Below are 23,813 nucleotides of genomic sequence, written 5' to 3'. Positions count from 1 at the left end.
CGGCCGTTTGACTGCGTTATCAGTAGTGGTCCGCCGTCGTCCGCGTGAGCAGGTGAGGGCCTCCGTCGCTGACAGCCGCTCCCGACGACCCCTGGGTAAGCCTTGTTTTGACTGGATCCCTACCCCAACCCTCTCCCTCCCCCTCGCCCACCCCCTTTTTTTTCGAGTCCCTCATCGACCGCGCGAGGACCGCGATTTTTCCGCGTCCGCTTTTTTCCTCCGCACAGCTTCCCTCGCGACGACGTTCGAGGAACGATCCTGCGTAGGGTTCCGATAAAACGCAGAATGCACATTTCGGCGAAATTCAAATGAAACGCCATTGAATAAGGGTGGGATGAGGGAGAGAGGGAAGGAGGATGGATTCGTGAGGGAGAGACGTGTGACGTCTTATGTTTAACAAATCTGTATTTCGGGAATGCGAACTTCCTCTCGATTTCACTTACGTTTCGCTAATAATCATCTCGCGAGATGACGAATTTTTTTTTAATTTCTTTGGAGTATTTTCTCTTTTCCTCTCTTTTTCGTTTATGATCTCGCGACAAAATTATGCGAATTAATTCGATATAATTATTGGATATATATATATATATATATATATATGCGCGCGTGAATTGTCTGATAAAATAATAAAGGACGAATTTACCGAAAGGGTTGAATTCTTTTTATATACATATATATATATATTTGCATTATACGATTTATCGAGTGCGAAATGTGTGACGATTAACTTTTTAAAAAATTAATTATAAAACTCGGTGGCATTTGCTAAAAAAAGATAAATTAAAATAAAGTAAAAAATTCTATAGCACGGTTCAAGTATCAGATAGGTATATAAACTTTGTAAACAAATCCGTGATGAGGGTTTGTACGTTGGTGGAAGGTTAATTAGTCAGATCCGGTGGTGGAACCTATGTTTAGCAACAATCCTTTCCGAGATGGGTGTATAAATCCTCTATTTTTATCTTATCGTCGTCGCTCGCGGGTGTATTTCATCTTTTATTTTTTTTTCTTTCTTTCTAGTAAAACAATGATGTCAATTTACGCGCGGCTTTCTCCGAGTTTATTTTAGAATGCGATATATATACTCCCACTTTAAGAGCCTGGAATTCTTTTTCAAAATTCCTCCGCGGCTCCTCTGCTTCTCATCTCGTCTCCGGCGAGAAGACGCAGCATCCGCGACGCGAATTTCTCGCCGCTGATTCGCACCGTTAATCTAACGACGCGATAATTGTGAAACGTACGATGTAAAATGTGTATTTTTTTTTTTTTGTTTGCCATGTCCGTCCATAACCGAGGGTGTTTGTGTGGGTATATATTATATATGTGTGTGTGCGCGGGATAGCAAATATTTGCACACGTCGCGCGCGTTCCTCGTCTTCTCGATGCAACACGTATCCTGAGGAAATCATACTTAAGGAGAAAACACTCGAATACCCGAAATTCTTATGTAAATTTGCACGTATCGTGTGTTTGCTCCCTAAATGTACGCGCACATTTTTTCTCTATTAAATATAGGTCTGCGTACGTGCAGTTTTTAGCACTTCGCGCTAATGATGTAATCAGTATAATGGTGCACCAATTAATTATTATTATTATTACTAATTGGTAATTATTTTTAATTCTTGATCGCAACTTCAAAATGATTATCTTCGAAGGAACTTATTGCCAATTTCGTCAACCCCAAAAAATTACGTCGCAGCTGAACTCTTTAATTCGCGATGAGAAATTAAGCCGCCAGCTTGAAATTTCCATTTCTCGCGGAGAGGCACAATCTGACAGGTCATGACGTTTGAGCCACGTGCTATGTGAGCGGGTCAAAAGTTCACCCCCAGAACTCCGAACACACACACACTTTTATATATATATATATATATATATATATATATATATATATATATATATATTATTAGTTATTATATATATATATATATATATGTATACGTTTAACGCGTGCATTTGACAGGTGATGTCGAAAATGTAAATTTCAAATTATTGACGTGTATATGCATATATATATGTGTGCGCTGTCGAATACTGTCACGTTTCTGTATCGCTTTCTCTCTCTTCCGTTCCGGGTATTTCGTGCCATGCCGTTGTTGTCGGTCGAAAAGGATCGATACACGAACACCCTCTTAAAATACATTCGCATCCTTTGTGCGTGAAGGTGCGACACGCAGGTCCGCGAATTCGTCGAAAGAAAGCTCGATCGATTCGACTTTTAGGGGGGGATGAGGCGAGATGAGGTCGAGAGGGAACATCATCTCTTCGTACAAAGGGAAATTTTCACGTCACACACACACTCTCTCTCTCTCTCTCTCTTTCACCCTGCTTTCGTGTTGCAGAAGGTCTTCACCCCTGAAAATGGGAACATAAAAGGGAAAAGAGGATGCGACCGTCACAGGGCCTCGATATTCCTCCTTAATAAAAGCCCAGTCACACATCTTTGGCCCCTGTTCGACTACTAACTTTTGGGCAATGACCAATGAGCACGCTTGGGATAAGTACAAACTAACACTACGGAAGGCGATCAGATCGCTTTCGCAAGTCATCGATCTTATATTATTACTCAATCGATCGATGGGATGATGGTTATCGCGAGGGCAATCGAGGGTGTCGCCTAATCGTACACAATTAACGGATTAATGTAACACTCATTGCATTCGCAAGCGAAGACAATCGTAGCTGATTAGCTCTAATTACCGAATTAATATATAAATTATATATAAAATATATATATATGTAAAAGAAAAAACATACAAATATATTATAAACGAACTATAATAGACCGGAAAGTCATAATCTCTATTATTTGTTGAGCATCGACTATTGTATGTTGTTTAATTCTTGATCGCCGGATCGATCACACAAGTATATCGATATACACGAGTACCTTGCACACATACGGTAACTAATCAGCTGTTAGGGGAAAAAATCAGAGAGATAACGCAGAAATCTAAAAGATTTATGCTCGAGATATATTATATATAAACGCTCTCTCTTCGCACTGAAAGATTCAATGTTGTGAAGAATTTAAGAATCTAACGTTGTGTGATAAGAATTCCAAGAATACGTACATAGATCTAAGTACTCTCTCGAGCTATAAAACACCCCACGTCCAAATGTCCGAGACGATAAAAGGATCGGAGAAGCTTAATTAAAATTCAAACGTCCGTACGAAGAGATATACGAATTTATGTGGATATTTAAGAATATTAAGAATATAAAAGTATATTTAAAAGAAAAGACACACAGAGCACACATAATACATGCATACAGAAAATACACACATCTTTAAGAGAAATCAAAGTCCCGAAAGATCATAAAAAAACGATCGGCAGAGATTTAGCGACACAAGTTAGTTAGTAGCACGAATAAAGAAGATATAAGGATATATATCAAATTCTACGGGAAATGGAATAAATAATGGTCTAAATGGTCTAAAATAATATATATATATCGAATCGCGAAACTTTCACACACAAATCATGAATCTCGAGGTGGAGTTGATCGCGGGGGTCATCAAAGGTGGATCTCCTCCTGCGCATCTTCCAGCACCCAGACTCGTCAAGATATTCATCGCCAGTGAAAGAGATGGTGAGTCCAAAAATTTCCCAATTTCAAGGAATTTCGCTGACGTATTTAAAAAAAAAAGCACGAATTCAATATTAGATAAATACTAGCATTCTTCAACATATATTGAATAAGATTCTATCTGTGGCTTGCATATGATAATATTGTAATTAACGATGGGATTAAGTAGGTTTTTCAAATTTGTTTGCATGGTTTCGAACCATGATTATTTGGAAAGGAATTAGTACTTGAAAGTACTCGAACTTAAATTAAAAAATATATAATACTTGCTATATATTCACAAATTTTTCATAAAAGATTTGAACGTACTTGACCTAGATTTAAATGTACTCTATGATTATTTCGGAAAAAAATCAGTACTTTTATAATTTTCTTTTATTATATTATTATTATATTCTTGTAAAAGATTTGAACGTATGTATAAATCAGTATACTTTAAAGTACTTTTTATGATCTTTTATGAGAAAATGGATATAACACAAATATCATAAATTTCTTTATTTAAAAGTTTGAGTACTACTTGAAAAGATTCACTTCTTCACGATAGGAAGTACTATTACTTACAAGTACTATTTCGAACTACTCAATCTAAAATTCGATTATAAAATCGTTCTAGATTCGATCACTTCGCAAGTGTATGATATATGAAATAATATTTCTTGAGAGGTTTATTATTAGAATCCAGAAGCTGCAACTTGATATTATTTAGACTCGGATTTTTAAGTACTGTATATCGAATTTAATACTTGGGTCTCATCTTTTATTGCAATCAACATCCCACGTAGCAGACTGACGTCATTTTGACGTTTAATGACGTCATTTTGACGTTTAATGACGTTATTTTGACGTTTAATGACGTCATTTTGACGTTTAATGACGTCAATCTGCTACCTGGGATGTCATCGCATAAAATCGCGACACGAAATCGCAAAAAAAGTTACGTACCCGGGTAGAGAAGAGCCTCCCTCTAATAACGTGGAATTAAATTCGTTCGGTGACTGTAGACTTTACGGAAGAGCGCAAACAGTTGCTGGAGGTGGTCGGCCCGGAACTGCAATCAATTTACGATGATATGGGTATCGAGGTCAGTAAGCGAATTCATTTATTTTAACGATCCATGTGTGTGTCCGTTGACCGCCTGTCTTATTTCGAAAGTGTGTACCTTTGATCTGCGCAGGTGCTTCTGGTGGACATGCAATTCGGGACCGACGACAACCCGGATGCCGATCCTCACCTGGCGGAATACTTCCTGGAGGAGATAAACGCGTCCCACCGACATTCCCGGGGATGCTTCCTCCTGGTGAGAGACATTCGGCCAGGTCGTTATCGATCGCCGGGACACGGGTCGGACACATTTATTTTTCATTACCGCGTAGAATTAGAAATTGTATGCGCAGATCCTTCCATTTCCAGCATCAGCCTCTATCTCTGTTCCAACCCAAACAGTACTATGTCCGAAATTAGCGCACAAGACATCTTTAAGATGTTTTTATAAGATGTCTTTAGGGTATCATATCATAAGATTTCTTAAAGATAGCTTAAAGATTTCTTAATGATGTCTTATGCGCCTATTTTGAACATGGTTCTATCTGGGAACTCTAGCTCTCTTTGCAATTTTTTCTTTTTTACGCCTACATCTTACATATATGGTATATACATACATGCTCGACATGCAGAGAAGTAACTCAGGTCCATTTGTTATCCTTAGAATTAAAAATTGTACGCACAGATCCTTCCGTTTCCAACATCAGCCCCTAACTCTATCCCAACCCAGAGAGCACCATGTCAAAAATTGATGCATAAGACATCATTAAGAAATATTATGATTTAATATCCCAAAGACATCTTAAAAACATCTTAAAGATGTCTTATGCACCAATTTTGAACATGGTGCTATCTGGGAATTCCATTTCTTCCATCATCCTATTTTCTCCTTGCAATTTTTTCTTTTTTTACATCCACGTCTTACATATACTGTTATACATGCTCGACATGCAGAGGAGTAACCCAAGTCCATTTGTTATCCTTTCAGCTGTTGACGGGAACAAATTACACCGCGGGTTGGACACCGGCGGAATTGAAAGAGACTACCTTCCATACGCTTCTCGCGCACTCCGCCCTTCTAAAAGATCATTACGAGCAGAACGGGCACTCTTATGTTTTGAATGCTAATAGGTAAAGCTTGATGTTTTAGATGTCGTCCTGTCCTCCCCCTTTTGTCCTCCCACCTGCTTTTCAGCCATTACAAGTTGCGTGTGAACAGCGTGCGAACCGCACAACGAGAATGGCAAAAGGATCAAGAGCCGAGCTTAAGACAAGCCCTAAGGACCGCCGCGGAATCCGCGATCCTGGAACAACCGGACAATCAAGAGTTGAGGTACATCTTGAAGAGCACGATGGAACGGCAGCTGGAATATGGCCTAAGTGAGTAGACTCCATCCTAGTAGCACAATATATCCGAAAGACATTCAAAGGATATCCAGAGGACATCCGAACATCCTCAGGATATTCTCTGAACGTCTTCGGGATATGGGTGCTGTTAGGACAGGTTTGGGACGGTTTCATTCTATCAACAATCTTGGAAATGTAAGAATAGACACCCTCGTCGGAGAATCCACGATAAGAGCGATTGGTACGTCCCGATATGTGTGTCACATTTACGTCACATCCTGGCAAGATCGATAAATAAATAACGGCAACACACACGAATCGGGATATCATCACTGCAGCGCTGTCAATATTTGATAGACTTTCATACCGTGACACGCGACACCGGTGTACGGCATGACATATTTTCAGGATTGCTTCGATCTGCTATAATGGATCTCCTAGAATTCTGTACGTTCGAGGCTTTCTTCTCTAAAAATAGGAGATGTTGATCTTTTGGGTCAAGCATAAAGTCCGCCGCTTAAATTACTCTCTCTCTCTCTCTTTCTCTTCGTCAAACGCGCGCGACTATTCCGCATTGTACGTCATAATAACAAGAGAGGCTTTTATACGCGAAAGCTGAAAATTGAGCCACTTTGTGCTTCGTTTAAACGTCGCGTTAATTCGTTTTTCAGTCAGGAAATTTAATTGCTGCTCGAAACGAGCTATTTTTAGCCATTTCGTTGGCTAAAAGGGAGATTTATTATCTGAATATTTCAATCTCGTATTGCGATTAATTGATAGTTAGCGATTTAAAAAAAATTGGCCGTATGAAAATCTTTTATTTTAAAATGTTTCACGTGTACCTGAATACGATACGATCGTTAAAATTTCAAAGATCGCATATTGCTATAGATATGTACGTCACAAAAGACGCATACATATATAGGAATATTAATAATTCATCGATGGTATAATTGTTGGAACATTTCTATCAGGTCTGGACCAGCAGGGTCTGGGAATAATGGCTGTCATTCGCGGATGGACGGATAATGATGCACCGAAATGTTCGCCAGCTGCCGAGAAGCTCAAAGATCGCGTTCAGACCATCCTGCCTCCTGACAACGTCCTGAATTTACACGTAGAGTACCGTAATGGCGGTATCGATGCCGATTACGACAACCACGACGAGTACCTTGGAAAGCTTCGGGAACTGATCTTGGACAGGCTGCAGCAGTTGGTGAACGCGTCCGTCGAGGCTGATCCAGAAATCAAAAGTCGCAAAAAGATGGTCCAGGAGGTCTACGCCGAGAGTATGGCTCATTTCGCTCTTCTTCGAGAGTTACCCTTGGCCGACGAGAGCGACGAAGCTGTGGAGAGAGTGAAGAAGCTTATCCTTGCAGGTACAGGGTGCTTTTGCAAGATTACATTATTATTGTATACAGGGTGTCACACCGAAAATATACAAGTAGATTTTGTTATTTGAAGACAATTTTTCCTCAGCAAAAATAATGTCGAGGGAGGCCATCATTTTTTGCACGTTCCCAATTTTTGCCATTATGTATCTTTATAACTAAACCTTAAATTAGAATTTTATTAAAGTAAACTCTACTTGAAATTTATTGAAGAATGTTTTATTTCCACAAGGCTTAATTTGCAAAAAACCCTTTATTTTCAATTGCTTATAACTCGAAAAAATTATTGATCAATATTTTTGCAAAGGAAAAATTGTTTCCAAATAACAAGTATATTTTCAGTGTGACACCTTATGTCGGACAGCCTGTATAAATTTATATCTTACAGCAAAGTAGTCATTTTGACGTCAAAATGATGTCATAATAATTATTGTCGTTCTACCTCTAGGCAAGGAGCAGAAGCACGGGCCTATCCTGATCTACGGACCGAAATCTTCCGGCAAGTCCTCGATTCTGGCGCGTGTCTACCAGGACTCGCCTAACTGGCTCTCGGCACCGACGCTTCGCATCGTCCGACTGTGCACCGCAACACCCAGGTCAGCCTACAGCTTGGAACTCCTCCGCATCCTTTGCCAACACGTTGGTTTTCTATCCGGCGACAACGATGGTAATCTACCGCGTGACGCCTCCTTCGATCCACTCTACCTCAACAATTGGTTCGGGCTCATCATGCGCCGTATAGAGGAGCATCCGCTCCCGGACCAACTGATCATCCTCCTCGATGACCTTCATCGCTTCCATCCGCTCGAGTGCGACATCGTCGCCGCTCTGTCCTGGTTACCACTCGCTCTTCCCGCGGGCGTCCACTTCGTCGCCACTTCCGCCCTTCCGCCCGAGGGGATGCGTCTCACACCGCTTCAGAAGGATCGTCTACGCAGCGCTGATCTTCTCGTCGATCTATCTGGACGCGTATGCGCGACGCCACGCGTCGACGCGGCTCTGGACCATCTGGAGGAGCTCGTCGGACTCGACGCGGCTAATCGGATCGCCTCGATCCTCGCTTGCACCGAGTACGGTTTGTCGGAGACGGAGATACTCGAATTGATCATGCCTACTGGAGGAGAGGGACCCTTGCTCCTGCAGGAGGGCCAATTCAACTTTGCGACTTGGTGCCTGGTCAGAAGAACATTCGCTCCGTGGCTCAAAGTAAGCGATCGAGTCTGCAACGAGTAGAGTACATTGTCATATATTGTTATTCTAGGTACGAGTGATGAACGGCCGATTGATGTTCTCCTGGCGCGGTCAATTTCGCGAAGTCGCCCTCAGAAGATATCTTTCGAATCAAGATGTCTCTCGCGGTTACCACGCGGAGCTGGCCAGTCTCTTCTTCTCCGAAGAAGCCGAAAATAACTCCGATAAATCGCCGAAGAATCCAGCAGTCTCCTCGCCGGTCGCCAAGGAAACCCCATTTCAAAGCGCACCGCAAATCCAGGATGTCACGTATACGCTTCGACACGTTGAAGAAGCGTGGCTGCATCTTCTACGCGCTTCCGATGTCGACAAGCTGAAGAAGCTCGCCGTATGCGCGTTCGATTTTCTTCTCGCGGCTGTCCAAATGGTTTCCGTAAGCTATCTTCGATGCGTCCTCGAACACGCCAGGCGGTATCTCCTCGAACGTGATTTAGAACTTGTGTATTACGCCATAAGGAAGTCCAGCGATATTCTTACCAGGGATCCGCTTCAGCTGGCCGCTCAGCTCATCTGCTGGTTGAGACCGGTCGCCGAAGACGGCGGTGATCTCGTAAGTCTTTTTTTATCGCCTATCTTTCAATAATAAAGAATGCTCAATTCAAAAAATGGGAAAGAACTTATTCTACCGCTCAAGGTTAGTAGAATGGTTATGGCGGCCATGGCTTGGTGTGATGGTTATACCGCTCCCTTGCTCGTGCCCTTGAACGGATGGCTGCAACCACCTCTGCCACTGCAGATTCGAGCGATTACGTGTCCTCAAGGGGCCAAGTTGATCGAAGCGGCACCATCCGGCCAACACGTCGTCGTTGTGCCACCGCAAGGAGATGCTCAATTATGGCACGTTATGTCGAATCAACTCGTTCATACATTCAAAGGTAAAGAAACGTTTGATATATAAATGGACGGATTATTTGCAATATTGTTCTCTATTTTCTTGCGAGTTTTAAGGATGTCTCTCCATCAGAATCTTTCGTAAAAGAATATTAATTAATATAATTCTCTTTTTTTTCCAGGACATTCCAGCCCAATCTCATGTTTAGCCGTTACCCATCAATCGCAATATCTGCTAACTGGCTCCGAGGACACTTCCATTATCGTCTGGGATATGAAGGATCTTATCATGAAACGCCGAATTTGCGAGCACATCGCGCCAGTTCTCACTTTAACCACAGCTCTCAACAACTCAGTTATTGTGAGTGGTGGTGAAGATTCCAGAATTATCGCCACCAGTCTCCTCACTGGCGAGGTCCTAATGAAAGTTGATCATCATCGTGGTCCTGTCACCACTATTCGGGTTGATTCGGCGGGGGAAGTCTTGGTCTCAGGATCAGTCGACGGAACTGTGTGCCTTTGGTCTTTGGAAAGCTTCAGTCTTCTCAATAGCATTATTCTTCCTTCCCCGGTGGCCATGTTAGACGTATCCGCAGATTCAGTTTTCCTTCTAGCCGCTTGCGAAGATCAGAAACTCTATCTGAGATCTTTGGCAACGGGCACAGAGATTCATACGCTCAGAGGACATCAAGGACCAGTTAAAAGTCTCTGCTTGGCGAAGGATTGTAGAAGAGCTATCGCTGGCGGCACCGAGGGCAGAGTGTCCGTGTTCGACATGCATAGTGGAAAGTTGATCAGAACCTTACCTGCTAATCCATCAGCAAGCGTTACCTCGGTTAAGGTGATTAAACGCGAAATATATCACGATACATTACGTTTTTTTTTTATTTATGCTAATTTTGATATATGTTCTATTTTGTTTAACCTCTATAACACTTCTATTTTTACAGGTAACTGAGAAGGATGATTTTCTGATAACTGGCGGAGGAGGACGCGTAACTTATTGGAGCTTCCGCGGTGAAGAACCACCGCCGAAACCGCAGAAACCCGGAAAGCAAGATTCTCTACAACCTCATACCGCGCCGATATCCTGCTTGGATATCTCCAGGGATGGCGCAATGGCGGTGACCGGCGGTGTCGATTCTCTGGTTAATTTATGGCAGCTAAACACTCATGAATTGTTGTCCACACTGGAAGGGCATATTGCCAGCGTCACTTGCATCGCATTTTCCGCATCAGGACTCTTTGTTGCATCTGGTATGTATTTTTATAAAACGATAATATCTCTTTTATGGCTAAAATTTTGCTGTTAATGTATATAACTGTATCAAATAAAATATGCCATTCTTCAGGATCCGAGGACAAGACAGTGCGCGTGTGGGGTTTGACATTGGGGCTTGTCGTAGCTACGTTCAGGCACCAGGCGCCCGTGACTGCTGTTACCGCTATGCTAGATGGAAGGAGAGTGGTCAGTTCGGATCGAGCTGGCGCTATCAGGGTCTGGGCTGCAGATAGTGGTACACTGATCCAATCTGTTTGCGGTCCTGGACGATGTTTTGCTGTCGCGTCTGATATGAGGTAAGACTAACGCAGATTTATATAAAGTCGTATGAGTCACTCTAGACTAAAATATATTATTTATTTTGCTTTTCTATCTAGATTTGTTAAATTCAATTAATTCGTTACTTCAGATATGCGGTGTGTGGATCCGGGGATAATCAGGTGCGCATAATCAGTCTGGGTGCCGGTCCTGAAGAGAAATATCAGGTGACGCATTCGCAAGATATCACATGTTTGGTGGCAACGCCTGATTCTCAGTACCTGATCACCGGCTCCCGCGACATGAGCCTAAAGGTGTGGCAATTGAGCGGCGGGAAACTTTCTCAAGTATTGGTCGGCCATACCGACCACGTGACCTGCGTGGCAGTCGCCGTGCTCGACAAGTCCGTAGTGGTGTCCGGTTCTAGAGACTGCCAATCTGATCGTCTGGGACATCAATACCGGAGCCGACTTACATACTCTAAAGGGCCATCTGGGTTACGTGATCTGCGTACGCCTCTCCGGCGACGGCACTCTAGCTGCTTCCGGCAGCGAAGACAAGAGCCTCTTCGTCTGGGATACCAAGAAGGGCACTCCGCTCAGTTCCATCATGCTGCATGTACCGGTCTTAGGGGTCGAGATGTCCACCGATTGTTCCAGGATGGCGGTGCATTTATTGGAGCACAAGTGCATGCCTATTCTATGTCTGCACAACACTCCCGCACAATATGTCAAACTGCCGCCATATGTAGCGCCGCGAGATCTGAGACCCCCCTGGACCAAAGCGACCTGCTAGGAGATTGTTAAAGAAAGAGGTGTCCTTAGATACTTACACCTGGCAACGAAAATATGGCCATCTCACGTCAGGTTATCAATCATTTTTATATAATTTTTTAATAAAATATTTAAACGCCGTGTACGACTCTGGTTTGTCACACTTTTTGCATTGATTTTTTAGATATAGTCAACATTGAGAGACGTCGCTTTAGCGTGAGCGCATCCATGGAAGAGATCAGCAAGGCAGGCTTAGCCGGTTCCCAATCCGGTCTAGGTCCCGAACAGGCCGCTTTAGCGCAATCTCAACATTTTGATCAATTGGAAGCACTTTGGAACAAACAATCGCCGCCGCCGAGACCACGTGGCCTAGCTCGGACATTAACGAAGCAAAGTTCGCTCCAGGCTACCCGAATATCCGATTCCGAAGAGGAAGGTGAGCACGAATATAACATTTTTCAATTTACTCTTAAACGAAAAACTATTAGTTTTTATATATGAAGATGTACAAAGATCAAGTTAAGAATGATAAAATATTGTGTTGCAGATATATCCGATTAAATGGCAGAACTACTTTCTCTATCGACAACTTTCGCGATTGATTGTCGAATATATTTAAGCTACAAAAGAAATGTCCTTCCGTGTCATTCGATGCAATAAATAAATATATCCCCAGAGATAATAGACTAGCAAAAAAAATACAAGACTTGTTTCATATATATTATCGTAATTTGCAATTCCAGTATATAATATAATTTATCAATATACCTGATACTTAATCAATATTTTGTTCTATTATATTTTATTACTTCAAATAATAAAATTTTCAATGTTCAAAAGTATCAGTTATATTATAAGTATTATTTGTACATATATATATAAAAATGTCAATTATTCATTTTAATTCGATTCTCGCCTGCATGTGTACGCAGTTTGGTAATATTTCGCGACAATTTTCCATGCTTTCGGCGCCATGAAGCCTTCCGGAGGATCCTCACCATTTTTGGCCAAAGCTAACGTAAAAAAGAAACAATAAATATTTTTTGTAAAAACCTTGCGGAATTCATATATATAAAAGAACATGCGAATGAAAATAATATAAAAATATTATTTGACCTATTACAGATAATTAAACGAGAGAAAGAGATATATATATATATATATTATCTATATACCGCGCATTTTGGTGCCGGAAATAAAAGTAAAGTCTTCCTGCCGTTCAGCGTCGAAGAAAGACATTTTCTTCATTTTGGTGTCGTAAGCGGCTACCCTGAAAGGGATAATTTCAAGATTCTGCAAGCCCGGTGCCATTGAAAGGACACGCGCACCATGAGTTGCGTCGTAAAGATTGCCATCCAAGGTGGTGGACTTATCAGGATGCGGAATGCCGGCAGGATCCCTGCCGACGATGTAGAAATTTGCTCCTGCGATCATGCGAGCTTTGGCATGCCATTGCACCTGAAAAGATCCAAAATAGACATACACAATTTAGCATTTTTTAAATGCATATTAACAAATCTTGTATATTTTAAGGGTATTCGACATGGCAGAGTATTGTTTAATCAAAGAAGTACATACTGACCTCTGTAGGACCGGCGTAACACATAGGACTCGGGAAAATAGCGAGAATAGTGTCCTTGTGCAAGATACCTTCCTCGAGAACAGCCTGATGCTGTTGTATTCTGATCGGCAAAGGAACATCGTCGTCCTTAGTCCACCCACCTAAAGGATGCAGAAGAAGAACTGGTTTCTTGAAGCCTCGTTCTTCGACGAGATGTCTTCTAGTGTCCTGATAAGATGTGACAAAATTATATCTATGCAAAAGTGACAAGAGAGGAACATTTCCATTCGCACAGAAGACACATTGCATCTACCAAACCAACCTGCATCAGCAACACATGTCCATTGTGTATCGGATTTCGCAGTTGAAAGGCAAAAACCGCGTCGGCACCAATCTCCTGGCATTTGATCCTGATCTCATTAGGCGTTAATCTGTAATGATCCAGACCGTCGTTCCACCGGATTCTCTCGAGCACTTCCAAGTCGCCGCCGACCAACCAGTCGCCAGATTCTCGAATTATTCTGACGTACGGATGCCTGGGATCATTTGTGCCGAATTGCCGACAGCAACGTTCCTCCTTGCGGTGGTGATAAAATTCCGGATTACGTAAGATCGCAACATCCTTACCTAGGTATCTGAGAACGAGCGCACTCGCGTCGAAGTAGCGTTCCTTGTCGGCGGTGCTTACAGCAAGAACAATAGGAATTGACTGATTGATTTGAACCCCGTTTTCGTACAAGCAGTTGAAATGCTGCGTCTAGAAGGAAAAAGGTATGCATTTTTCATAATGCTATAATTTTTTCAAAGACAGAGAGCTATTTATTTCGAATAGAATAGGCTTAAACCTACTTGAAGGTACTCGTTCTCCCTCATAAATCCTTTTAAAGGTGCCGCCCATCCTTCGGCGAGAACTTGCACCCATTGCACATCTATCTCTTGGATCTCCAAAGCTGGAAGAGCTCGCATCTCCTCCCGGACGTCTTCTAATCTATCCTCCTTCACGAACAGTTCCCGTGGAGGTTGTTTAAAGGGATCGCCCGACTTTGGTACAATGTGTTTGCGCTGAAGGAAGTCGATGACGAGATCGGTGGACTGTCGAACGGTGGCGTTCTGCGTGTTGACGACGAGATCAGGCGTGACTGGTACCTCGTAATTCTGATCGATACCGGTGAAACCCTTGATGATGCCCTGGCGAGCCTTTTTGTAAAGTCCCTTGACGTCGCGGGACTCGCACACTTGGAGGGACGCCTGGACGAACACCTCGAAGAAGGGCAGATCGGCGTTCCTGTGAATCTCTCGTGCCATTTTCCGATCAGCCGCGAACGGTGACACGAAGCTGCAGAGGGTGATGATACCGGCGTCCGCGAAGAGCCTCGCGACCTCGGCTACGCGACGCACGTTCTCTTCGCGATCATCTTTGCTGAAGCTGAGATTACGATTCAAACCGGTGCGCATGTTGTCCCCGTCCAAGCTGTACGCGGGAATTCCCTTTGGTTCCAGAGAAATAATTATTGAATTTAATATATGCAAGGGATATAGAATCTAGGATCAATCTACTTTGGAATTTTTTAATAATTTATCAGTTGTTTTATGGTAAAGCGTATATGTAAAATAACGTACTTGAGAAACGAGATATTCTTCAAGCTGGAAAGAAACGGAAGTCTTTCCGGCACCGGAAAGACCCGTCATCCAAATAGTACAGCCACGAAATCCTCGAACAGAACCGATTGCTTGTCCTCGTTTAGCTCTAGACACATGATGCACCTGTGATGATACGTTAGTTGCTGTTGCCTGCGCCTGCGAATATATTTTTTATTTGTATTAATTTTTATTTTTCTTTTACTCAAAGATTAATATATCGTCGAGACATATTTTATACTTTTCTTTTTCATTAATATTTATTAATTTTATTATAAAGTTTATTATATACAATATTATTATTTTATATAATTATATAATTTTATATAATATATAATAATATAATATAATAAATTAAATTCTATATGATAAAAAAATTTAATAATTTAATAAAATAATTTTAATAAATAAATGTAAAAAATAATTTTACTTTTTTATTGAGTCTCACCTCTTTCGGGGAATCCGATATTTCCAGAATCGACCGCGCAAAAATTCCCATTTTTTTTAAAACGTTTTATTTTTTTATTTATTTCTTCTTTTCTTTGAACAATTAGTAAATTGTAATTACTATCTTTCTGGCAATTAATTAGTTCGAGAGACACACGATGGACTCCGAAACGTGCGACGGAGTGTAGAAAACTGATCTCTTGTACGAAACACAAGCTGCTAGAAGCGAGAAAGTAAGGAAAGTCACTTTCATTATACAAGTGACAGAAATCTTAAGACATACATATACGAGTTTGTTATGATGTAAAGTGCGCGAGTGCGTCGAAATAAAAATGTGCAAATACAAACTTAAAATCTCTCCCGATTAAATACGCCTTTTTTCTTGGTTTCTAAAAGACTTCTATATTTTTTAACTGCAATTCCTTGACAAGAATACTTTATAATATATGTCCTCGATTTACAAGATGAGAAAATTAATAAATATCCATTATATTTTTAATCAGAAGAAAATACTCTGTTTTTTCACATTAATATAATAATTAAAAAGCTATTCGATTCTCATTTTCTTATATCTATATTCATAACCAATTCTTTCTAATCTCTTACATATATTTTTTGTATTAATGATTTATTTCATATTGTACGATATTTCACAAAAATTAAAATTTCATAAAAAAATATAAAATATTTTATTTTAAATATTTTATTTTAACCAAACATAGCTTGATAAACACATGCGATTCAAAACAATAAACATGATTTTACATCTAGATCTCAAGTCATATGTTAGCTACAATCATATGCTGTAATATGTGTACTAAATATTCCGTGTCCTTTTGTAATAAATTTATCGTTGTGTTCAATTTTTCAATATATTTAATAATAAATTTAGATCATTATGAAAAACATATCGGATAAAATATTAAATTTTGATATTAAATGACAACAGAATCTACATTTTTCATATATATTAATTGTAGAAACTAATATTATTAACAACTCATTAATCATTTTATCGTATTAAATAATTTTCCGATACCGATTATCGCAATCTTGCGTAAAAAAGAAAAAAATTGGACGGAAAATCATACTCGCTAAAAGCTCAATTATCGTGTTTCTTGAAACCTCTTCGCATAATATGTTCTCCCAACGCGCACTTCTTTGCGACGTGTTCTGCTATTACTCGGTCATCCGATGACGCGGAGAACATATTTTGCGAAGAGGTATGTATCAGGAGCTTAGATATTGCAAAGAGGTTTCAGTTCAGAACGTAGTTCCAATGATCGTCAACGTGTGGCGCTGACGTGCGGAAAAAAAATGGCGGGTTAGAGGATTCCACTCGAGAAAATACATAATTCGCTATTGTTCGTCAAACACGTGGAAATATTTTTCATCTTTGTCGTATTAAGACAAATAACGTTTGTGAATGCAGTGAAATGCACTATTGATCACTCCAAGTCTTTTCCAATTTTGATTTTCGTTTAAGTGACCACTTGCGATACAAGTTACCGGCAATTTTGTAGGTTAGCCTATTAATGAAAGCACGTTTTAATTTGCAAGTAAGTTACACAGAACAATAATATGGTACTTAATTGAATTCGCGAAACGCTCGAAACATTAATCGCGTTTAATTAATATAAGAATAGATATTTATATTTGTTTTATACTGTCAAAGTTTATCTTGTTATTATAACCTATATGTTTACATGCATCATCAATAAAATAATTAATAATTTGATGATTCTATTGCAGAATGATGAAGTTTTGTCCGCTATGTATAAGGAACGGCCTAAAAAGAAAGATCAAAGCGTTTCAGGTCAACTTCAAGGAAGCAGTGTGGTCTTGCGAGGCTGAAACTGTAAACATCAATTTTCCTCTATTCCGATGTATTCTCTTCACACTTATGTTCATAATTTATTCTGTATTTCAGTGTCCTTGGCCAATTGGTTTTGAAGAATTGACGTACTTTGCAAGAGATGCTTTTGGCTGCGATTGGGATGAAGAGGCACCTCCTCCAATTGGTATCTCTGAAGAAAACATATCTATGGAATTGTTACTTTATACTCCACCTGTAACTCCTGGTGAAGAGCTGTCTAAGGAATCAACTGATAGTGTTAGTGCTGAATATTCAGGCAATCCTTCGTTAGAAAATAAACTTGATACATTACTTAAAAGTAAAGTTAATTCCAGTAAAGAATGTACAGGTTCTTTGCCAATATTAAGGCTAAGTGAACTAAAAAATAATTTTATTGAAGAAAGGAATAGTACAAAAGAAGATAATGCAAGTGCATGTGCTTGCAAAACAATGCCTAAGGTCACTAAGATCCAAAAGACTAATCTTGATATTACATTTTTATCAAAGAATAACGAGTGCTGTGATAAAGAGAAAATGTACAAACATAATAAGCTACCAATAGATGTGACTTCGAAGGATATTGCTGAAAATACATTTTTCGATAATACATTATGTAAAACGGTTGATTTAGATACACAGTGTAAAAGATTGGATGATACTATGAATGGAGCAGAAAAAACAAATTTTAATTCACAAACGCTATCGGAAATTGATATACCGCTGTTGCTTGATGCAAATGATACAAATAATCAAAATAAAACAAATAATTCTTCATTGAATAATTCGGATGTTAGTTCAAATATAGACAAAATATTAGAAGGTATCATGAGTACAGAAAATCCTAGAACGGAAAACACAAATAATGATTGGTTATATGCACTCGTTAATATGTAGCTTAGTTTATTATTTATTAATAAGTAACTAATTAAGTATTAAAAAAAGACTGAAACATATACTATGGATTATAAATGTTATTATATCAGATTAGTTAATATAAGAGTTACTTTGCAAATTGATCACTTGCAAAAGTAGAACATTTTGGTGCAATACAAAAATTGTAATAAAGCATTGTTTTCTATTTTGAAAAACTGTATTTTCTTCCTATATTCGTATCCTATATTACTATTAACGCCGTAGTATAAAATCTATTAGTAAATGATAGAAAAATTGTTAAATATTTTCAGTATTATAAAATACGCAAGAGCTACAGAAACTTAGAAGATAAACAATTAAATCTTTTGCAAATTGATTTTATAAATATGTGTACAAGCTATGAACTTCATTTAGTCTTATCAAATAAATAATGTACATTTTTCTTATCCTCTAATATATTTATTATTTAGGAATTAGATTTATTTTATATATATATATATATATATATATATATATATATTGTATATGTTAAAAGATTATACAGATAAGATTAATTTTTTTACACGTGCGTGAGGACATGATTACTTTTGTGAATTTAAGTCGACAGAGAAGGCAACGGCACAAAAAATCCCTAGGTAGCGATCGAACGTGATTGGTCACATTCATCTAACATTCGACGCTGATTAGTTGGATTCGAACAGAGGAACCAATCACATTCAATTGCTAGTTCAGAATTTTCTCATTCTTCAGCATCAGCTTTTAAGATGGCAATCTTGATTTCGTTCAATGGTAAATGGCGCACAATACCTGCCTTGTTTCTGTACATGTTATCATAATCGGAGATTGATTTGTATTATACATGATCTTGAGTAGATATATTATTAAACAGCAATTTTTGGTTAATTTCTTTTGAAGAAAAAAACAAGAAAGAAAAGATGGATTTTCTGGAATACCCAGACATCTACGCCGAGGTTAAGGGCGCTATGGTAAGAGCTCTTTATTGTTTTAAAGTAAAATTCACGTATATAATTGATTTATTATTATTATTATTATATAAAGCATTAAATTCTTAATTTGTTTTTTGTTAAAAAGCGAAAACTTTTTATTCTATGTTACGCTAATATTTAACGTGTTGATTACAATTTTGATTTTTGAAGTTGGTTGTTGAGAATGTGCAAATTGTTTAATTATTACATTCTGTAATTAAAAATTAGGTTTTTTAAAATATACAAATTTAAATTATTTTATTGATTTAATGATTAGGTAATTGATGAATTATTTTCTATTATTTACAGACACCAGGCAGATTAAAGTTAACTGACCAGCACCTGATCTTTAAAAATCAGAAGACTGGTAAAGTAGAACAGATTTCTGCTTCTGATATGGAGATGGTAAACTTTCAAAAATTTATTGGAACCTGGGGTCTGCGTATCTTTTTAAAAAGTGGCACACTGCATCGTTTCAAAGGCTTCAAAGAAGCTGATCAAGAAAAAATTGCCAAGTTCTTTTCTGTTAATTACAAGAAAGATATGTTGGAGAAAGAACTAAGTTTAAAAGGATGGAATTTGGGTACTGCAAAGTTTATGGGATCTATTTTGAGCTTTGATGTGGGCCATCACACTGCTTTTGAAATCCCTCTGTATGATGTGTCACAATGTAATACGGGCAAAAATGAAGTAACCTTAGAATTTCATCAGAATGATGATGCTCCGGTCAGTTTGATGGAGATGAGGTTTCACATTCCTGTTAGTGATAGCGTTGATCAAGATCCTGTAGAAGCATTCCATCAGCAGGTGAGAGAGAATATATTTAAATTTAATGAACGAATATACTTCCATACTTGAAATTTAAAAAAAAATCTTTCCTTTATCATTCATAGGTGATGGACAAAGCATCTGTAATCAGTGTGAGCGGCGATGCAATTGCTATATTTAGGGAGATTCACTGTCTGACCCCGCGCGGTCGTTATGACATCAAAATCTTCCAGTCCTTCTTTCAACTGCACGGCAAAACTTTTGACTATAAAATTCCCATGTCAACTGTCCTGAGACTTTTTCTACTGCCGCACAAGGATAGTCGGCAAACATTCTTCGTCGTGAGCCTGGATCCTCCTATAAAACAGGGTCAAACGCGATATCATTATCTGGTTCTTCTATTCAGCCAGGAAGAAGAGACTTCCATCGAGCTTCCGTTCACCGAAAAGGAGCTAAAGGAGAAGTACGAAGACAAACTCACTAAGGAATTAACGGGACCGACATACGAAGTACTTGGCAAGGTTGGTAAAGCGAAAGAGAGAGAGAGAGAGAGAGAGAGAGAGAAATTAAAATAATAATTTTTTCCTCAACATTTATATCTCTATTTCAAGTCTAACGTTATTTGTAGGTGATGAAGGTGATAATTAATCGAAAGATAACCGGACCTGGACATTTCTTGGGTCATACGAAGACACCAGCGATTGGCTGCTCCTTCAAAGCCGCGGCAGGGTATCTATATCCGCTCGAGCGTGGTTTCATCTACGTGCACAAACCGCCGATACACATTCGCTTTGAGGAGATAGCTTCGGTGAATTTTGCACGCGGTGGCGGTTCGACCAGATCCTTCGATTTCGAGATCGAGCTTACGAGCGGGGTGGTTCACACCTTCAGCAGCATCGAGAAGGAAGAGTACGGTAAATTGTTCGATTTCATCACGTCGAAGAAACTGCGCGTTAAGAATCGCGGCAAGAGCGACAAACCCAAGTACGACGAAGACTTCGGCGACAGCGATCAGGAGGATGAACCGGACGCTTATCTGGCGCGAGTCAAGGCCGAGGCCCAGGAACGCGAGGACGGCGATCAAAACCAAGACTCCGAGGAAGGCTCGACCGACGAGGACTTCAATCCGAATCAGGACGTGAGCGACGTCGCCGAGGAATACGACAGCAATCCCAATAGTTCCGACAGCGACGAGGACTCGGACGCGTCCGGGGCTAGTCGTAAGAAGGAGAAGAAAGAGAAGAAGGAGAAGAAATCCAAGTCAGCGAAGACGGTGTCGGAAAAACCGCGCAAACAGAGGAAGCGGAAGAAGGAGAGGGACGCGAATAAACCGAAGAAACCTTCGACTGCGTTCATGCTGTGGCTTAACAGCACGCGCGAGAGCATCAAGGCAGATAATCCGGGATTCAAACTGACGGAAATCGCGAAAAAGGGTGGCGAAATGTGGCGAGAACTCAAGGATAAATCGGAATGGGAAGCGAAGGCGGCCAAGGCCAAAAAAGAGTATCTGGCATCGATGAAGGAATACGAAGCTAGCGGAGGCGGTAAATCTAAAGAGACGAAAGAGACGAAAGAGACGAAAGAGACGAAAGAGAAACCGGAGAAGAAGAAGAAAGAGACGAAGAAGGATTCGCCTAGCAAAATGACCGGGTCGTCTTTCAAAAGCAAAGAATACATCAGCGACGATGATAGTAGTAGCGACGAGAGTAAGAAGTCCGAAAAGAAGCATTCCGATGATGAGAGTGGAGATGAAAAGGAGAAGAAGAAGAAGAGTGTGAAGCGACCTGCGGAAGATATTGTAAAGAAGGAAGTGAAGAAGGAGAAACGAGAACCATCGGACAATGAAGAGAGCGACGCGGAGGAACCTATTGAGAGCACTCCACCCTCATCCGATTCGGAATCTAAGAATAGCGATTAATAAATATTATTCAGTACTATTATATTGTATATTATTATTGATATAAATACTATTTATCACTTGTTCATTTATCCATTTACACTGTTAGAGAATCTTCGAGCAAGAGTAAATGACTTTTTTACTCTTATAAGAAAATGAAGATTTAACTGGATTAATAGTACATACATTTATAGGTGGTATTCATTTAATTTTAACAAAACATTAATTAGATTTGAATATTGAAACAATTTATGTTATCAATTTTTTTTATTTCTATTCGTTCGAACAAGTGTTTTTTTCATTTTTTACTAATGACAACAATTTGTAAAAACTATTCTGTCATTCATTCATTATTAAATATACAAAACTAATTTATTTTTACTTTTAATTAAAACCATTTCTTTACACAATTTAAACAAGTTTTTTTTTCATTAATGAAAAAATGTATAAAAACAGGAAATATTCTTTTCTCTCTTGTGTAAGAATTTTGTATAAATTATTTCTATGTCATTCATTAATTAAATATATAAAATAACTTATTTGTACGTTTATAAAATAATTTCTTTACACAATTTTTTTCTTTGCAACCTAAAAACTAGAGAGAAAGAAGAATTTAATAAAATATTTACACAAATTAAACAAATAATTAAATTTATTACACAGCACATATGCATTATTACAATATATAATTTCTCGTGATATATATATTTTTTTTTAATGTTTAAATGCTACAAATAAAATCTATAAAACATTCGGTTCAAAACTCTCCCGGTTATTCGGCAGTAATACATATATTATGTGTGGATGCTATAAACATTAAATATATATCAAGATGTATGATCTACTTAAACATTAATCATTATTTCATAATGAAAAGTAGAAATGACAATTGAAAGTATTTGCACTCTTATATTGTTGACAACTTTTAAAGAAACTATGTAGGACTCTAATCATAACATGTACACATTTTCTTGTCAACTATGTGGTTTCTTTTCCTTTTCGGTTTCTAAATAATTTGTCTCCATCTCTTTGAACTCAATGTGCTGCTCTTTCATGGCCTTCTAAAACATACAGGAAGCACACAATTGTTGACATTAGCTGTCTTTTTATATCGTATTGACAAAATTTAAAGATTTTTTTTAACAATTAGCAGTTCACACAAGAATCTGATCTGCGAGAAGGGAGATAAGACTTACCGCCACGCAATCTTTATAGACTTTAAGCAAGGGGGCACATACTGAATCATTGGTATCCCCTTTTAAAAACTTTTCAGAGAACCAACTGTTGAAACAGGCGTCGTATTTCTGTTTCAACTCACTGCAATGCTCCATGTTGCGCTCTTGCTTTCTCTCCCTCTCTCAGTTTCATGCGTTACACTCTTGCAGACCTCCTAAAGATATACAAGCAAGATACAATCTTGTTCTAATTACCTTGACACACTGCTGATACATTTTGAATAAATGCGAGCATGTGCTGTCACTCGTGTCACCTTTCAAGAATTTTTCAGAAAACCACGTGTGGAAACAGGAATCATACTGTTGCTTTAGTTCATTGCACGTCTCGCCTATGCTGTTCATGAATAAGAATATTGTTCTGAAATCAATTTCAAAGATTATAGAATTTATCAGTTTTATAAATTTAGTTGTGAAATTAATTTTGAAGGTTGGGTTTAAAAAACAAGTAATGACACGTCTAATCTTGAATGGAATAAAAAAGTTGGAAGAGCGGTTCATAATTTTAATGAAAATTTGGGCAAAATTAATAAATATTGCAATACTCACTTATAGTGAAGATATACTTGAATGCGATCGAAAAATTGTGCTGAATAACCGCACTTTAACCGATACGATTATAAATCGTGATAATTTTTTTTCGATTTGATCAGGATTATCGAACATGGAGCAATTAGGCTATAGACGTCAAAACTTTTATGAAGAATGATTGGCTATGCGATATTCAGAATCACCAACAAAAAATACTTCCTAGCATTTCTTGGGCCTTCCAACGCAGTAACGTTACA

The 23,813-nt window shown here is 38.9% G+C and overlaps 5 protein-coding genes across 6 annotated transcripts; 3 read left to right on the top strand and 2 right to left on the bottom strand.

Moving 5' to 3' along the window:
• The first annotated feature begins 2 nt into the window (after positions 1-2).
• Positions 3-15,924, top strand: LOC114943359 (protein qui-1). The gene is given in 18 exon segments (XM_029318939.2): positions 3-95; positions 2,343-3,594; positions 4,596-4,675; positions 4,769-4,891; positions 5,624-5,766; positions 5,855-6,015; positions 6,957-7,361; positions 7,822-8,579; positions 8,635-9,174; positions 9,259-9,499; positions 9,638-10,296; positions 10,406-10,712; positions 10,808-11,033; positions 11,147-11,426; positions 11,428-11,763; positions 11,765-11,861; positions 11,953-12,204; positions 12,316-15,924. Coding segments are annotated over 17 exon segments (4,731 nt in total). The 5' UTR covers positions 3-95; positions 2,343-3,485; the 3' UTR covers positions 12,330-15,924.
• On the bottom strand, positions 12,280-15,785 carry LOC146722099 (bifunctional 3'-phosphoadenosine 5'-phosphosulfate synthase-like). Its single transcript, XM_085485514.1, has 7 exons — positions 15,416-15,785; positions 14,950-15,126; positions 14,179-14,817; positions 13,652-14,086; positions 13,351-13,557; positions 12,944-13,226; positions 12,280-12,781 (listed from the first exon to the last, which is right to left on the bottom strand). Exons 1-7 carry the CDS (start codon positions 15,464-15,466, stop codon positions 12,669-12,671), a joined length of 1,905 nt encoding a protein of 634 aa, XP_085341640.1. The 5' UTR covers positions 15,467-15,785; the 3' UTR covers positions 12,280-12,668.
• Positions 15,925-16,692: 768 nt separating the features above from the next.
• On the top strand, positions 16,693-18,357 carry LOC114943420 (uncharacterized). The gene is made up of 3 exons (XM_029319034.2): positions 16,693-16,973; positions 17,167-17,272; positions 17,345-18,357. Exons 2-3 carry the CDS (start codon positions 17,168-17,170, stop codon positions 18,161-18,163), a joined length of 924 nt encoding a protein of 307 aa, XP_029174867.1. The 5' UTR covers positions 16,693-16,973; position 17,167; the 3' UTR covers positions 18,164-18,357.
• A 558-nt stretch (positions 18,358-18,915) lies between these two features.
• Positions 18,916-22,164, top strand: Ssrp (structure specific recognition protein). Its single transcript, XM_029318948.2, has 4 exons — positions 18,916-19,128; positions 19,438-19,935; positions 20,022-20,417; positions 20,525-22,164. Exons 1-4 carry the CDS (start codon positions 19,078-19,080, stop codon positions 21,812-21,814), a joined length of 2,235 nt encoding a protein of 744 aa, XP_029174781.2. The 5' UTR covers positions 18,916-19,077; the 3' UTR covers positions 21,815-22,164.
• Positions 22,165-22,427: 263 nt separating this feature from the next.
• On the bottom strand, positions 22,428-23,742 carry LOC114943413 (TP53-regulated inhibitor of apoptosis 1). 2 transcript variants are annotated; one of them, XM_029319026.2, is made up of 3 exons: positions 23,575-23,742; positions 23,224-23,386; positions 22,428-22,854 (listed from the first exon to the last, which is right to left on the bottom strand). In XM_029319026.2, the coding sequence occupies exons 2-3, from the start codon at positions 23,368-23,370 to the stop codon at positions 22,768-22,770; spliced, it is 234 nt and encodes a 77-aa protein (XP_029174859.1). In that variant the 5' UTR covers positions 23,371-23,386; positions 23,575-23,742; the 3' UTR covers positions 22,428-22,767. The 2 variants fall into 2 exon arrangements, with proteins under 2 accessions (XP_029174859.1, XP_085341604.1); XM_085485478.1 differs by lacking the exon at positions 23,575-23,742 and adding an exon at positions 22,990-23,183 and having other exon boundaries at positions 23,283-23,348.
• Between the last annotated feature and the right edge of the window lie 71 nt (positions 23,743-23,813).

This window comes from Nylanderia fulva, unplaced genomic scaffold, assembly GCF_048542155.1.
Source record: "Nylanderia fulva isolate GAGA-0341 unplaced genomic scaffold, ASM4854215v1 Scaffold37, whole genome shotgun sequence".
NCBI lineage: Eukaryota > Metazoa > Arthropoda > Insecta > Hymenoptera > Formicidae > Nylanderia > Nylanderia fulva.
The sequence above is the reverse complement of the archived record's forward strand: the minus strand, read 5'-3'. Positions and strand labels throughout refer to the sequence as shown.

Excerpts from the sequence above, each read along its gene's own strand:
- LOC146722099 (XM_085485514.1), bottom strand. The coding sequence starts at position 15,466 with ATGGGAATTTTTGCGCGGTCGATTCTGGAAATATCGGATTCCCCGAAA. Across the intron at positions 14,087-14,178 it reads GGGAGAACGAGTACCTTCAA|ACGCAGCATTTCAACTGCTT; the intron begins GTAGGTTTAAGC and ends TTTTCCTTCTAG. Across the intron at positions 12,782-12,943 it reads TTCCGGCACCAAAATGCGCG|CTTTGGCCAAAAATGGTGAG; the intron begins GTATATAGATAA and ends TTTTTACGTTAG.
- LOC114943420 (XM_029319034.2), top strand. The coding sequence starts at position 17,168 with ATGATGAAGTTTTGTCCGCTATGTATAAGGAACGGCCTAAAAAGAAAG. Across the intron at positions 17,273-17,344 it reads GGTCTTGCGAGGCTGAAACT|TGTCCTTGGCCAATTGGTTT; the intron begins GTAAACATCAAT and ends TCTGTATTTCAG.
- Ssrp (XM_029318948.2), top strand. The coding sequence starts at position 19,078 with ATGGATTTTCTGGAATACCCAGACATCTACGCCGAGGTTAAGGGCGCT. Across the intron at positions 19,936-20,021 it reads TAGAAGCATTCCATCAGCAG|GTGATGGACAAAGCATCTGT; the intron begins GTGAGAGAGAAT and ends TATCATTCATAG. Across the intron at positions 20,418-20,524 it reads CATACGAAGTACTTGGCAAG|GTGATGAAGGTGATAATTAA; the intron begins GTTGGTAAAGCG and ends CGTTATTTGTAG.
- LOC114943413 (XM_029319026.2), bottom strand. The coding sequence starts at position 23,370 with ATGAACAGCATAGGCGAGACGTGCAATGAACTAAAGCAACAGTATGAT. Across the intron at positions 22,855-23,223 it reads TGTATCAGCAGTGTGTCAAG|AAGGCCATGAAAGAGCAGCA; the intron begins GTAATTAGAACA and ends TGTATGTTTTAG.